The sequence below is a fragment of the Pomacea canaliculata genome, linkage group LG7 (assembly GCF_003073045.1).
Source record: "Pomacea canaliculata isolate SZHN2017 linkage group LG7, ASM307304v1, whole genome shotgun sequence".
NCBI lineage: Eukaryota > Metazoa > Mollusca > Gastropoda > Architaenioglossa > Ampullariidae > Pomacea > Pomacea canaliculata.
The window spans coordinates 15,654,965-15,670,649 of record NC_037596.1 but is presented as its reverse complement, the minus strand read 5'-3'; the positions used below and the strand labels follow the sequence as shown (position 1 = coordinate 15,670,649).

General features: G+C 36.0%; 3 protein-coding genes across 10 annotated transcripts in view; all 3 read right to left on the bottom strand.

Moving 5' to 3' along the window:
- Positions 1 to 1,380: 1,380 nt before the first annotated feature.
- On the bottom strand, positions 1,381 to 5,048 carry LOC112569597. Its single transcript, XM_025247421.1, has 5 exons — positions 5,027 to 5,048; positions 4,411 to 4,508; positions 3,554 to 3,676; positions 3,147 to 3,404; positions 1,381 to 2,613 (listed from the first exon to the last, which is right to left on the bottom strand). Exons 2-5 carry the CDS (start codon positions 4,457 to 4,459, stop codon positions 2,405 to 2,407), a joined length of 639 nt encoding a protein of 212 aa, XP_025103206.1. The 5' UTR covers positions 4,460 to 4,508; positions 5,027 to 5,048; the 3' UTR covers positions 1,381 to 2,404.
- A 3,485-nt stretch (positions 5,049 to 8,533) lies between these two features.
- LOC112568396 lies at positions 8,534 to 11,272 on the bottom strand. Its single transcript, XM_025245693.1, has 5 exons — positions 10,885 to 11,272; positions 10,203 to 10,559; positions 9,542 to 9,829; positions 9,145 to 9,450; positions 8,534 to 8,735 (listed from the first exon to the last, which is right to left on the bottom strand). The coding sequence occupies exons 1-5, from the start codon at positions 11,048 to 11,050 to the stop codon at positions 8,668 to 8,670; spliced, it is 1,185 nt and encodes a 394-aa protein (XP_025101478.1). The 5' UTR covers positions 11,051 to 11,272; the 3' UTR covers positions 8,534 to 8,667.
- A 2,281-nt stretch (positions 11,273 to 13,553) lies between these two features.
- The window catches only part of LOC112568397, a 46,877-nt gene continuing 44,745 nt past the window's right edge, over positions 13,554 to 15,685 (bottom strand). For all 8 annotated transcript variants that reach the window (XR_003100087.1, XR_003100086.1, XR_003100083.1 and 5 more), the window contains one exon: positions 13,554 to 15,415. Coding sequence is in view for 3 of the 8 variants with exons in the window: in XM_025245694.1 (XP_025101479.1) it covers positions 15,304 to 15,415 (112 nt within the window). In the remaining 5 variants the exon portion in view is untranslated. The remainder of the gene's footprint in view (positions 15,416 to 15,685) is intronic.

Genomic DNA, 15,685 nt, shown 5'->3' with positions numbered 1-15,685 from the left:
AATAGAAATTTTTTTCTACACGTGTTACACAAGTTGTCACGTACACGAAGTCCAACAAGAAGATGAATTATAGGAACACATTTTGATCTTTGAAACCAAAAAGAAATGCACACATTGTTCTTGTCCATAGAAAATTCACAAATGATGCCAGATTTTTGAAAATCCGAGGAACTAGCCGCATATTTATCGTAGCATCGTCTCGCCAATTTTTTTTCAAGGGAAAAGAAAGGTTACTCTGGAAAATCGACCGATAGTTAAGTCAAGACAGAGTACCCTCCCTTTAGCAAGGGAAATAACTGTGTTCAGAAATGCACAATGCTATCGTAACTAAGCGATTTCTTTACCAAAAAAAGCGCTGTAAACGCCAAAAAAATTTTAAAAACACGGCGGTCCTGTACGCCCGTCGAGCGGAAGTGGACTACGCGCGGTTGCGGGCATCAGAGCCCGCAGAGGTGTTCGTTTCGGATATTGTGTGTGTCGATCCCTGAGGATTTATGCGTGGTGTTCGCTTTGGATCATGTGTTGATCCCCGGGAATATATTTGTGGTGCTCGCTTTGGATCTGGTGTGTTGATCCCAGCAAATATATTCTGAGCCGTCGATTAGGTGTCTGCATAGTCAGCACTTATTGTTATTAAGCATCGGAACGTGTATGTGGTTTCCTCTAAACGGTTGTGTGTGTGGATATCAGTCAAGTGTGGGCAAGACTGCAAAACTGTTGAACAAGGGCCAGAAAGGATTTTACCTGGACGTTTCATTTCTGGGTGTGAGTAACTAAGACTTATTCAAAAACATTCGACAGTTTGGAGTTACAGGTCGCTGTGTGGAAGACCTACGGACTTTGTATATATTTAGTTAATGTTGATTAATAAAAATTTTTGTTGCCCACGACAAATCTATGTGATTTGTGAGTGAAAGAACACGAAAGGGGAAGTGTGCGTGAAGTGAGCGAAAGTGTGCATAGACCACGTCCATGACAACACTCCTAAAGCGTATGCGTTTTGCCTGAAAAAAAAAGTTGTAGTTGGAGCATGAAAATTTTTTAAAATGATGTATTATGTGTTATTTATTGCCGTGTGTTTACAGCTATCTATATTTGTGTAAGTTACAACTAAAAATTAAACCTATACAACCTCTGTTTCTATTGTCAGCTGCTATTTTCATAGGGTAGGATTTAATAAATTGAAGTAAGATTTGTGTACATTGCCAGGGATATGTTTGTTTATCTATTTATGTAAATTGTTTTATGTGGCAGTATGTTATGTTTTCTATATGGATTATTTAATAATAATTAAAAAAATAATAATAAAAAATGAAAACACAATCAGGAACAAAAAAACAAGAACAAGAGCTGATAAATAATTAATAATAATTAAATAAATAATTACACTTTATTTAATACATAAAATGTGAAATCTAATATCTATATCATTTTAAATACACTTATACATAGATTTTGGTAAAACAATTTAAGAAATTACAAATGAGAAGAAAACATGGATACAGGGAGAAAAGGGAGTTTGTATGATTACATTTAACTTTCACAATGCTCGACATGCGAAGTGAGGAGCAAACGGTTTTAGGTGATCAGGCAGCTGAATGGCTATAAAAAAATTAAAATATTTTACAGTTTTGCCCAGTGCCTTTCTTTTTCTCTTGTTTTATCGTGTGCTTATGCGTATGCTCGTGTACACCTATTTAATAAATATCACCAGCTTCAAGGTTTAGCAGCTGCTTAGAAACTGCAGAAAACTTTATTTTTGAGGAAGGAGCCATTTCATAATTGAAATGTTTAAACAATTTTGAACTCATGATATTATATTGTACCGTAAGATAATTTGCAATAAAAATAATGCTCTATAGTGAAAGGGATTTTAAAAAGTTAAAAATGAGCGTTATAATTTAGTTACTATAAAGGCTGAGGTTTGGATATGTTAATTTAAGTACTTAGAAAAAATACTGGCACAAATTAGCTGAACTAAAGAAATGTGTTCGTATTTCAGCAGAAAACCGTGCAAATTTTAATTACTAATATATTTTTATTTACACTGTAAATAACCTTAGTATCATAAATACATTTTGCATATTAAACAAGGGATATTTCAGAGATTAAGTTGTCCAAGTAGGATAATATATAACCAAAACACAGAAAACATGTGGAAATTATCTTCATGAATTTCCACTTTGGCTGTCAGAGCGGCACAGTTGATGTCAGCGTAGTGTGTCCGGTAAGGAGCCAATAATTCCGCTACACATGGTCTTCTCAGAATAGTCTAGTTCTCCGGAACTCAAGACCTAGGATTCCCACGATCCATCGCAGACAGTTGATGGTGCTACAAAGGGATTTAATCTGTAATTACGTAATTTTTTCCCTCGGAAGGATAGCATTCATTGCAGGGTCTTATTCAATGATTGACGTCTTTCATCACATTATTCAGTCCAATTAGTAGTCCCATTAGGATCAAACCGGCAAAGAAAGCAGGAAGAACAGAACCAATAAAATTTGCAATGATGTCGAAATCTTTTAGTCCAATTACTAGTCCCATTAGGATCAAACCAGCAAAGAAAGCAGGAAGAACAGAACCAATAAAATTTGTAATGGTGTCGAAATCTGCTGAAAAAAAAATTCATTGTGATCTATTAGCTGGATTACAATATACGAGCAAAATTGTTTAAAAAGTTAAGTCCATAAATTAGGAAAAGTACTTTTGAATGAAATTAATAAAAACATAACTAATAGTTAAAACAACAAGAAGTAAAGGTTACTCGCTATTTATTATAAGTAAATACTGTCTAAATGCTTATATATTAAGGTAAGTTTAACGATTTTCTTAATTACAGACACTACTAACCTCTATGAAGTGGGACTATTGAAATGTATATTTCTTAAGTCCTGCTTTGTGCGTATATTTGTGTGGGTTGAGCTCAAAACAAACAGTAGAAAGAAATGTTTCATTTGCTGCTTCTAAAGTGTACAGAGCAAGACAGAGAACATGTGCGTGTGCGTGAGAGAAATAGAGAGAAAAAGAGAGTATTCAGAGAAAAAAGAAACCCTTTTTTTTAAAGAGTTTACTTTGAAATAGGTTATACGTATTAATATAAGTTAAAAACAAATATACCACCATCTTAAGAATGATATACAATTACCGTTCTCTTTCGGGAGGTGCTGGTATTTTAAGTCATTTTGACCTTCTTCAACTTTACTTTGGGTGTTGAAAGATCGGCAGAGTTTGATGTTTTCAAGGCTTAAAGTGCCAGTCGTGCATCCGTATGCCCCAAGTCTGCTTGCAAATTTTATAGGCACGATTATTTCAGCCACGTCTGACACAGGTTGTTTGCATTTAACGCCTTCCTGTTCGATGCAATGAAGATTGTCATTCACCCATGAACAGTCAGCCAGCAATTCTGCAGCATGCAAGCAGACCGATATTTGCAAATGGTGTATTTTGCTTTTGAAAAAAAAAATCATTTTAGCAGTATTAATGTATTATAAGCGTTCGCAGTAAGTAAATAAGAGAAAAAACGAGAGGGAGACTGAATTAATGGTGATGTACCTGTTTTGCCATTTTCGTAATAAAAATATAATGCAAAGTTTGTCCGTGTAGAGCTGATGTCTTCAAAAAATTTGCATTTGACGTTTGTGCCGTCAGATGCATCACACTCTGTTTCTGCGTTACCTGCAAAAAATGATTCAGAAATAAAACTAAACCACACACACATACAGACACCCCTTACTTACCAGCAAGGACTTGTAATTATTTGTAGACATAAAAAACGAATCCTATCTGAACTTTGTACGAATTCCGGGTTTATTAATCACAACTGTGTCTAATAAAATACAGGATAAAGTAAACTATAAATTATAAAATAAAAGAGCTACGTTGATTAGTTTTCAAATAACATAAACTTCTTTCACCACATAAAAACACATAGTAACATAATCAAGTCGTGTTAGAGATCGATTACTTTTGTTTTGTTTATTTATGGCGGGGAGGGGTGTTTCTTACCTTTTGTTGAGTTTAGTTTCTGCTATTTGTATTGCTGCAATACACTTTGACAAGAAATAAAACTTAAAAAGAAAAGATTACACACATCCATGTCAATATTTGTATTGCTGACAAAATTAATCTGATGGCAGGCAACAATAATGAGTTTGCAGTTGTTGTTTTTTTTCTTTCTGACACTGGTTATTTTGCTCAGATTTCGGCTCAGCGTGGATTGTCTCCCAAGTCGTGGCACCTGCTTACGTGTCTGAGTGTCGAGATTTTCTTTTAGTGCAACCTCTCTCTTCTCTTAAAGAAAAAATAAATCATAAAAGGGGTTCCGACATCCCTTTCCTAACAGTACGCAATATACAAAATTAAATGTTCTATAAACAGCATGCAACGTTGAATTTATTCCGTATGCCTACCTTTATGAAAAAGAACGAATAGGAAAGCAAACCACAGAATTTTACTCATTTTTAACGGATGAACTTCAGTGCTGGATAGTTGCCCCTCAGTTCTCTTCCTGAAAAAATATATAATTTCACTTTAAATATAAAAAAACCTTTTGTTACATAAATAATTTTATCAATTGCATGTTGCGCGATACGTGACTTCAAAGTGGGTAGTGGGTAGCTTGCTTTCTTCAACTATATTTAAATATAGTTAAACTACATTTAATACAATCGCCACAGGGCAAGACGTGAGAAAAACGATAAATTCGTAATTTTTTGCATTTAAATCAGATTTTTAAAACTGTCCTCATGTTGAGTATACTGTGTTAGAGGTAAGAATCCGCATATATGTCTATGCGTCCAAGTGCATCTCGACGACGTTTGAAATAATGGATGCCAAACGGAAGCGTTAAGTTGAATGAGTTTGCCATCCGTCGTTAGATTTTTGGTCTCTAAAAATCGCGTAAATTATGTATAAAAAAGAACAAAGGCCAATATCTTTTTGACAATATTATTAAAACAGCATCTACCCGCTAACTATTTCAGTTCAGTTTACAAATGATAGGTAATGATGCGTGCACAGTGCTACCAAGCTCTAGTTGCCCTATGCAACGTCCCCTACTTGTTTTCTGTTCTATTTAAAGGTTCGATTCCCGAACAGGGCTCTGTTAAGCAGCCTAGAAATTTCGGCTTAGGCCCTTTTCAATTGCTTCAGACTCCATAGACCAAGATTAATACATACAGCAAGTTTGGGACTTTCATAGGTGTACTGGTTTTATTGTATTACATGACACTGAATCGCAAGGGGCCTAAGCCGAAATTTGTCGATAGATATTTACGATAAAGCTTGGGTGAAGAGGTAAGATAGCCAAACTCAGTGTGTGAAGGAAGGGAGAGGGAGAACGGTCGATTGACAACGGAACACATCGATTCGACCACAACTCAAAATTCGATGTGATAACGACAAAATCCTGTAGTCAATTCAACCGTAGAGCATATAGTCGATTAATTTGACCACTACCTATACTCGATTCGATCAGATCATCATCTTACTAAACTATTCCATGAGGAGTATTCAATAACATGGCTCTACCTGATTTTATTAATCCTTTCTTTATATGTTGTGTTCTACCTATTTCAAAGCTTTAATCAATCAAAGCAAGTTTTCACAAAATCCATATGCAGCTAAAATCTCACAATAGGTAAGATAGGTTTTTGTAGTTTTACAAACTATTTGAAGTGTTCTAATATAGGCCCACGAAGTCGAATCAGCTGAAGCCAGTGGTTAAATTAACTGCAGGCTGTGGTCAAATCAACTCAGGGTTGTGGGTGAATCGACTAAGTCTCGTCGACGATTCGGTAAACAGCAACAATATGGTTTGCTAAGAGCTTTTTCGCTTACGAAGGCGAGCTTCGTGCATTTTAGAGGAGATCAGGGGCAGTTATAATGAATATGGGAAAACCATTAGCTGCATTTTCAATTATTGCTACTTCAGTTAAGTCATACGTAGAAGAATATTTTGGAACTAGCTCTTAACATTCTGCTGTTACTGGTGGCAAAACTTTGATTTGCTGCTTGTGACAAGCTTGTTACCTTGTAATTGTAATTTTAAAATGTTCTGTATTGCTACACTGTACTGAGTGTAATTCAGTAAGGTCGATCATATTACCTTTTCATTCTTTATTTACTTACGTTGCACGCTTTGTGTGTATATATAAATACATGCATATGTTATGGTGTTACTGTATGCACTCGTTCGCATGAATGTGTTTAGGGCTGCTTCTGATTACCAGAAGGATAAATCAAGTATTTTCATCGTCACTGCCCATGTGTTTGATTAAGTGTATGTATATGCTTATATGCGGATCAAATATACTTATAACCCATATATGTGCATAACAATCACTTTTTTTGAATGTACATTCTCTGAAAGTGATGAGCAAAAATAAGAACTTTCCGATAAAGTTTGAAACAAGCAAATAAAAGTTTCAAATATCATGCAACTTACCGAATGATGATGTTTTGTTAAACTGTTTCACAGCCAAGAAAAGTAATGCAATGATGGTGTCAAAGCAATCTGAAATCTTGTCTCACCACTAGGTAAGCAAACCGAGGGTTTCAAGTCGACACTAAACTTGTTACACTCTTTTTTTTGTTAATATTTTCCGATTTATTTTGCATTTTTATAGTTGAAGATTTATAACAGAAATTTCTACGTTTTAGCAATCTTCCTCAAAAGAAAGTAGACTTCCTTGTTATGTAGGCTAACACGCAATTGCGCCTTCAAGGCTGAAACATCAGGTAAGTCTTGCTTTATTCGCTTCAACAACTCCCAACTGACGATATGCTAATACTAGGTCGTGACACCGAAGATGAGCTGCTTCTACACGGATGTACAAAAAAGGAATGTGCAAGCTTTGATTTTTATTAACAGATGAAGAAGATCTTACGATACAGGAAAACGTTTCTGCCTGTATGTCAAAGGTTCAGAAAAAGACTTTTTGAAAAATTGCAGTGCTGACTACCATCAGAAATACATTTGGAACACTAAATAATAAGCAAAAATAAAAAGGATCATACAGGCACCCATATCAAAGTTGTCATAATGATTCTCCTACCTTTGGTGTGAAAATGTAGTATAAGTTCCTTATACGTGCACATTTGCTGTTCTCTAAATCTTTAGTCCTTTTTCCGTCTGCTATAATTCTCTCAGTCCTGTAGTATAAAGTGGTCTGGTTCACTCCTTTAGTTTGATTAGATTATACTTCTTATGTGATGCATCGCATTACGGCACAGAGAATGTATCAACTACAAATGCCTAAGTCATCTGCCTGATATATAGATATACACTGATATATAATTATTGTAAAAACTCCTAATTACTATGTTTGTACTTAAAATGAAGGACGTATGAAAGTATTTCAACACAGAAGACCGTAAAAACCACGCAAGTACAAAAAAAAAAAAATAGCAGTTGACAAGTAAGATACATGTCTTAATAAACAAGTAGAAGAGTTTTTCATTTTTAATTACCAATAACAGAAATCATATAAACGGTTAAGTATGAAATATTTTAAAGAAAGTTTAAATAATAGCACAGAAAGATAGAAGAGGGTATTAATTTCTCAAAAAGCAGTAAAACCAAAATTTTCTTACGTTTTCTTTGTTTCTTCAGAGTCTTTCCGCTCTTCATCTGATTCTCAAGCCTTCGTGATTCCCAGTCGAAATGAAAGAAAACTTATGGGTCGCAACCTCTCCCTACTATTGTCCCTTCAATTTGAAATAACTTACCTTTTCTCTATTCGACATTTCCATACATAAGACCAAAGGAACAAGTACTTAAAATTGATCTTTTCCCGATTTGAGTAACAGCCACAACAGCAAAAGCCTTCTACATTTTGTCTTCAATTTTCGTGATATTTGAATGTATGAAATGATTGGATGGAAGAAATGTTTCAGCATAACTATTTTTAATGTAGATTTTGTCAGAAGGAGGTATGTGTGTTTACATAGTCATTATAATTTTTAGTTGTCTAAAAGACGTAAAGACCATTCTAATCTTAGAAGTATTGTTTCCATCCCATCAGAGATTTGGGGAAAAAGCAGCTTTAAAGAAAAATGTGAATGGTTTGAGTTGTTTTCAGATATCAGTAGATACAGGCGATATCAAACTAGCATGTAAATTTAAGCTTCCAAATCCAATAAGTTAATTAAGTATCCGCTATGAATCGCACCCGCGATCAACGAGCGTTGATGACAGTGTACTACGTCACATTGGTACACCATTCACAACATTGCCAGAAGTCAGAACCAATCAGAGAGACAAGGAGCCACAGTTCAATTTGTTCGGAAGCTTACAGTCTGCATTTCGCGTGGTACTGAAAAAAAAAAGTTACTTAAGCTCCAGAAATGCAGACTTTCATCGTTCGGATAAACCGAACTGTCGCTCTGATTGGTGTTGAAGGCTGACCAAGGTGCGAATGGTGCACCAACGTGACGTAGTACACCATTTGCAGCGCTCTTTGATCACAGGTGGGAATTATAGCAGATAATTAATTAATGAAGAGGATTTGGAGATTGAAATTTACAGGTTAGGTTGATATCGCTTATATCTACCGATATCTGTTAAGAATGCAAACCATTTAGAATGGTCTTTAATAAATGATAATTAGATAAAGTTGAAGAAGGACAAACGTATCATTGTGCTTCAAACAATCTTGCATTCTGCTTTAGAAGTTGAACTCACAGGTCTTGATCGTTATGTTTCCGTCCGTAACTGCAGTGTCTCCTCCACGAGCTGCAAATTTTCAGTGATGCGAAAAAAGTATAATTAGATTAATTTGTTTTTATATGTGTATGTAGGTGTCAATTGTATGCATTTCCGTAGCTGATGCGTGTCCTAACATCGGTGTGAGAAAAATAACCATGAGAAGAAAGGTTGATATCAAATAAGCGTATGAATGGTACGGCAAACTAATTTTATCAAGGTAAAGAAACAAATACACAATTATAACAGTTGCTTACAAGCCCTTAAAACATCAGCATCAGTAAAAATTACCCGGAAGGGAGGAAGGGAACGTTGTGTATGTGTTCAAGAGAGAGAGGGTTTGACCTTTTCATCAAGTTGACAAAATCGTTTAGAGTGGACAATTCATTGCTTTTGTAATATTTTAGTAAATGTTTAAATTAAAAATAACGATACTTACAGTCAGTAGTGGTATTTGTGAGTACAAAAGTGATGTTTGAATCGCCCATCTCTGTAAATACATGTAACATCCAAATCCCTTCGTCAGTCCACGAAACCATAGCAGGACTCAGGAACAGTCTAAGTTCTGGAACTCTTCCTTTTAATGCACATGGTACTTGCTTAATGATAGGTTGTGGAGGAAATTTTGTCATCATACATTTTTTTATATTTGTGGTGTAGGACCTCATTCTAAAAGTTAAACCCTCTTGGAGAACTCTGTCCAACGCTAATAAATGGTATCCTGTGTGGAACAATTCAGGGAGACCTGAAAGAAAAGCAGAAAAAGTTGATGATAACATCTTTATTGAAAGGTTGGTTGATTGCAACGACGAAATCTTACTTGCTTCGATACTCACATCTGACAAGAATGGCGACAGATCTGTTTAGTTCCGATCCCGGTGCCTCGCACGTGATGACCGGCCAGATGTCGTGACAGTGAGAACCTTCCAGAGAAATCACGAGAGGTCCCCCTTCTTGTTTTGTAGAATTATGTCTTTGTCTTGTTTTGTCTCGGATAAGAAAACTGACAGGAGGATTTCCATTTTCGAAGGTGCACGAGACTCTGAGCATCTGGTTCTCGTCAACTACGAAAGTCTCGTTAGTTTCTCGTCCATTCACCTGCAGCCCTGTGACTTTTGGCGGGTCTGTAGGAAACAATGTAATCCACAAATATTCTAACAAGTTATACTTTTTTTAACAAAAAATCTGTAATTTTTTTTATAAAGATATATATTCCCTCTCTCTCCTTTCTGCTTCTCACTCTCTTTTTTTCTCTCGATCATCCCTCTTACACTTAGTTATATACGCTACACACACAAGGGAATAAAAAATGATAAAGTAAGGAATTTTTAAAGCAACAGGAGAAATAGTTGAAATAGAAAAAAGACCAAAATACATGTTATTAGTAGCTAGACATAATAATCTTTAAAAATGTGGGGCTGAACACACCAATAAAGATATTTGCCGTGCATCTAAAAATAAGCACAATTAACGATTGCCAAAATAAAATTCGCTTACAAATGACTTGTAGATTACTAGTTTTTAGCATAACCAGAGCCAAATTTGGTCTGTAGAGTTCCCACAGGATGTGGCTATATGTCCGCCTGACAAGTAGAGAGAAGCGCATCACGTGGTTGTCAGCCTCACACATGAAAACATCTCTGTGTTTTCTACACTCGGCATTCTTCCCAGGAATCCATCGGCATCGGCACACATCGTGATATTTTTCAATTTCGCACAACTTAGTTTCAATTACGAAAATCGTATCGTTGAAAGTCTGGCTGGTGTTGACTCTTAGGTGGTAAATGAAATCAGCTTGTGTGTTATCTTGAATTGTTATGTTCTCGTGGGGTGCTTCTTTGTCCGTTACTGTACCTTTAAAAGAATAGAGGTTTCGATCTTCAGTTACAAGAAATATAATTTAGGACATAATATAAAAAAAAAATGACAAAGATTTTAATTTGCAAATTGTGTAATTAAGAGTTAGTAAAGAAAAATGATCTAAGATATTTAAAACATACTATCGCGATTCATAACAAAAATATGCGAAACAAAAGGACAATAAAAAAAAAATTTCAAAGGTCATGATATTACTACTTAATTAAGAATAAAGAATCAGAAAATTTTCAATATAATTAGGGATAGTTAAATTAATCAAACAAACAGCTGTATGGAACGTAGAAAAATGTAAACTACTTACAGGCAAAAATAATTCTTGTTCCATTTTCACAGTCGAAGGACAAAAAACCTATCAGGAAAAAGTACTCTTGGATTTTCATTCTTATTTTCTTTTTCTTTGGAACCTCTGAAGCTGCGCACGATAAAGGTTTGCTGTGTAAATGATAGAGATCAACCAATTTAGCCATCTGCAGTTCCTTATTTTCTTTCAATTTCGTTTTCTTCCACACACCCGTGAAGGAAACGGTTGTGACTCATGTTAAGAGTCAATGTCTTGAGCTTGTCTTTACAGGGAGTCCTTTTATTATTTTTGAACCACTCTTTGATACAGTTGGAAAATTTATGTTTCAGGCATTGCAGCTATTTTTTAAAAATTTATTTTCTTGATTGATACTTTAACTTTTTTCCGATTTCTTTCTTATTCTTGACAGTTTCGTTTTTGGAAGTTATCTCAATTGTCTTTTATTATGTGATATCAATCGTCTATTTCGATAACCAGCTACAAACACTAACATTAGTATATATTTACAAACATAGCTGCAAATAATCATGAAGTATGTAGAGATACAATATAGCGATTGAGAATAACTTCCGACAAGGAAGAAGGGGGTAAAAAAAAGGAAACTTGTCTCAAATCTCCTCCTTGTATCGACATGAAACTTGCAGTAACCAACATTGTATTAGTTCGCTTTCATCAGTTTATTTCCTTATGCATTCATTAGTGACAAAGGAAACGACTTAACAAATCCCAATATTATCAAGTGAAGTAGTCGTTTTACTTCACAGCAGAAACTTGCACAAAGAGTCAACAAAAAAGCTCTTTGAAATCATAACCTCACCCTGTGATACACAGTGTAGCTACTTCATATCTCGGCTGTCTCTTTACTGTGTTTCACTTTAGTTTCTCATAGATTGTGAATGTAAAGTGCACTGAGCTTGTCTACGTCCGCAGCAAAGAGGTACACAAAATGTTACTTTATTACTTTTATTATTATTATTGTAATCCTTATAATGTTGCATTCAGAAAGAGAGATAACTAAATCAAGCGCTCTTGCAATTATAATCCCAGTGACCTCCCCTTTTTAAGGCATAGGAGGAAGATTTGTGTGCGGCATTTGTGTGCTGTGTTTTTCATCATCTACCAGGATCTCTATAAAATGAAATTCAGATAGAGTACTAATAATAACATTTTGTATAGCAAATTTTCCCACAGTGTTTTCCATTATTTAATGTGGACAAGACCATATCATTACAACAATAATACATTTTACGTGAAGCTGTATGCAATGGTGTTTTGTTAATAAACTATATCTCATTTCTGATAGATTTACCAGAAAATATTGATGATGGTTTAAAGCCTGTATTAGTCTGTTTGTTCATCTTTATTTTGTAGTTATTCCTCATTTCTTTGTTTACTTTAGCTATGACAAGTAATATATATATACATGTGTGCATAAGAAGTTTGCCTTATAATTAGCGTTACAAGCCATTCAATAACCCTGAACTTAGCAGGCATCTGGATATCAAAGGTCAAAGACACGTTGCTGATAAATAAAATTTTCAAATAAAATGCTTTTTAGAAATGTGTTTCTTTGTAAATGAATTTGTGAGTATGGGTTAAGGTTTTTTCGCACGCTTAGCTCGGAAGATGGATGATCCGAAGGAATTTCACTCTCATCCGATGGTGAGCCCAGCTTAAAGACAACAAAGAGTTGACCTTTAAACAAATGTAGTCAAATCAAATGGAGTGATGTTCTTGGAATGCATTATTGAAATAGCATAAATAAATCCATTTGAAATGCTTATATGCATACTTTAATCTTCTTTACAGATCAGTTATTAACCCTGCCTTCGTGTTCCCGTCGCTTGAATTTCCGCGGCTGGTTATTGTTGTTGTTGTCACTGCTGCAATCGCCGTTGATGGGGTTGCTGCTGTTACTGGAGCTTTTGATGAGTCGTCTACTCATTATAAGTCAGGCGCGGATACGGGTACGAGGACTGCCACCCACAGGGCAGCCGCGTATCACAGTAAGTAAATAAACAGTAAGAGTTTTTTCTATATTTGTAACGAGGTAGAAACGGGGGAGGAGGATGGTCTAGTCCCAATCCACTTTTGGTATACTCCAGTGCGAAGTGAAAGTTTTGCTTCTTTAGTGCTTGAACTAGGTCAATTAATACAATTACCTCCTCTTTATTTATGATTTAATTGCTTATATCTTTGGTATAGCCAATATTGGTATCTGACGCCGGGCTAGGTGACTTTTACAAGAGACTGTTGTTTAATTATTTCATCTCACGTAAGCTTTAAAATAATGTGTATGCCTTCTATTGGAATGTGCATCACTGTTTTAAGGCCCATCTAACTTTTTCAGGGTTGGTGGTTATATCTGACTTGACACAATCAGACACTAAGTGTTTTGATGAGTCTGAAAATCGTTTTCATATCCCTCATACAGATTAAACATTTATGTTAGACAAGACCTCTGTGATTTAACAATGTGGAGAGTGCTAGTTGTGCTTGTTAAGAAAGAATTAACCCAACTCATTTGCCAAATAAATGGTATTACCAACTATTTGCTTTTGTCAGAAGTGGTTTTAAGATTAGAATTAAGAACTGACGTCAATGTCTCGTTGCGGGTCCTAAATTTACTATACCAGCCTCTCCAAGAAAATGAGTCCTTAAAGTAAAAGTTATTTCGAACAAGCATTTTTATTTACAGCTATATAGAACAGCATTCTTTTGTATGCAAGCTTGCAAATCACCGGCATACGCTGACAGCAAATAATCATCAACAGCACAACTTCAGAACTACTCTAGAAGCAGTTCTTACTACCTAAACGAGGAAAAAAGCGAAACACAACTCCGAACACACACAAAACGGTGAGTCAGGACTCTTTTTGTGCCTACACCTTTTGAATTGGGGCTCTTTGGCCTCCAAAACTTTGAACACACACAAGAAACTTAGTGATAGATGTGTTTCACTGACCACTAGGGACATACACAAGACAAACTGTGTCGGAGCTCGGCAGACTCCAAAACTTTATATATAACATATACAACAGTCGCTGAGTCAGAGCTTGGTAACCTCCGCATTACACACACAATACGCTTAGAAGGGCTTGGTAGAAACCACAACCCTGTACGCACACATAAACAATATGATGACTAAGACGGAGATTGGTAGCCATTGCTACTCTACACACACACACACAAAATACGCTATGTCTGAGCTGGGTAGCCAATGCTACTCTATACACCCACACGAGACGCTATGTCGGAGCATAGCCTCTACTACTCTATATACACACACACACACGAGATGCTATGTCGGAGCTTAGCCTCTACTACTCTACACACACACACACGAGATGCAATGTCTCAGCATAGCCTCTACTACTCTACACACACACACACGAGATGCTATGTCGGAGCATAGCCTCGACTACTCTATACACACAGGAGACTAACTAGGTCAAAGCTCAAGGGCCTCGACTACTCTATATACATACACACGAGATGCTATGTCGGAGCATAGCCTCTACTACTCTACACACACACACGAGATGCTATGTCGGAGCTTAGCCTCGACTACTCTATATACACACAGGAGACTGACTAGGTCAAAGCTCAAGGGCCTCGACTACTCTATATACACACACACGAGATGCTATGTCGGAGCATAGCCTCGACTACTCTATACACACAGGAGACTGACTAGGTCAAAGCTCAAGGGCCTCGACTACTCTATATACACACACACGAGATGCTATGTCGGAGCTTAGCCTCGACTACTCTATATACACACAGGAGACTGACTAGGTCAAAGCTCAAGGGCCTCGACTACTCTATATACACACACACGAGATGCTATGTCGGAGCATAGCCTCTACTACTCTACACACACACACACGAGATGCTATGTCGGAGCATAGCCTCTACTACTCTATACACACACACACACGAGATGCTATGTCTGAGCATAGCCTCGACTACTCTATATACACACAGGAGACTGACTAGGTCAAAGCTCCATAGCCTCTACTACTCTATATGCACACACACGAGACGCTATGTCTGAGCATAGCCTCTGCTACTCGACACACACACACATAAGATGCTGGCTGAGTTCTGTGTGATTATATATGTGTCTGTTACTAGTTATTCTAGCTTAGTTCGGAAGAAAGATGATTGAGAGAACTTCCAATATCACCCAGTAAAGAGCTAAATTTTTAGATATTGAATATTTTTCACTATGCAAATGTGATTCAGTTACATGGAGTAATGTGCTTACAATGCATTACTAAAATAAAATTGAAAAGAAAGTCATTTAAAAAGTAATAAAGGTTACCTGGAATATTGCAGGATATAATTCTAAAGAAAGTTTTTGATTATTTAATTCATAATTTTCTCTAGCATAGCCTGTTGTTTTTTTATTATAGTTCACAGAAAGTGGCTTGACGTTCTGTCCATTGCATGCATACGACCTCTTTCGTCTGCCAGCCGTGAATCCATGTCCATAATGTCAATTTTGCTGAATTGATAGGATTTCTCACTGAAAAGCAATCATAATTGTAGGAAATAAATGAATTATTATTTACAAAAGACTCAGTGTTAATAGTGGTGTCACTGCTTTTACGTCTATCTTCCTTTTCACTAATTTTCTCTCTTTCCCTTTTTTGTGAGAAAGGGAATGCGTGTGCGGGAGAGAGAGAGTAAACAAATTAACTTATAAAGCAAGGTTTTAATTATGTTCCTAATTCAAAAGATGAAACTGAGCATGTTTTCCATAAATCAATCAGCTTCTTACATGAACAACATCTGA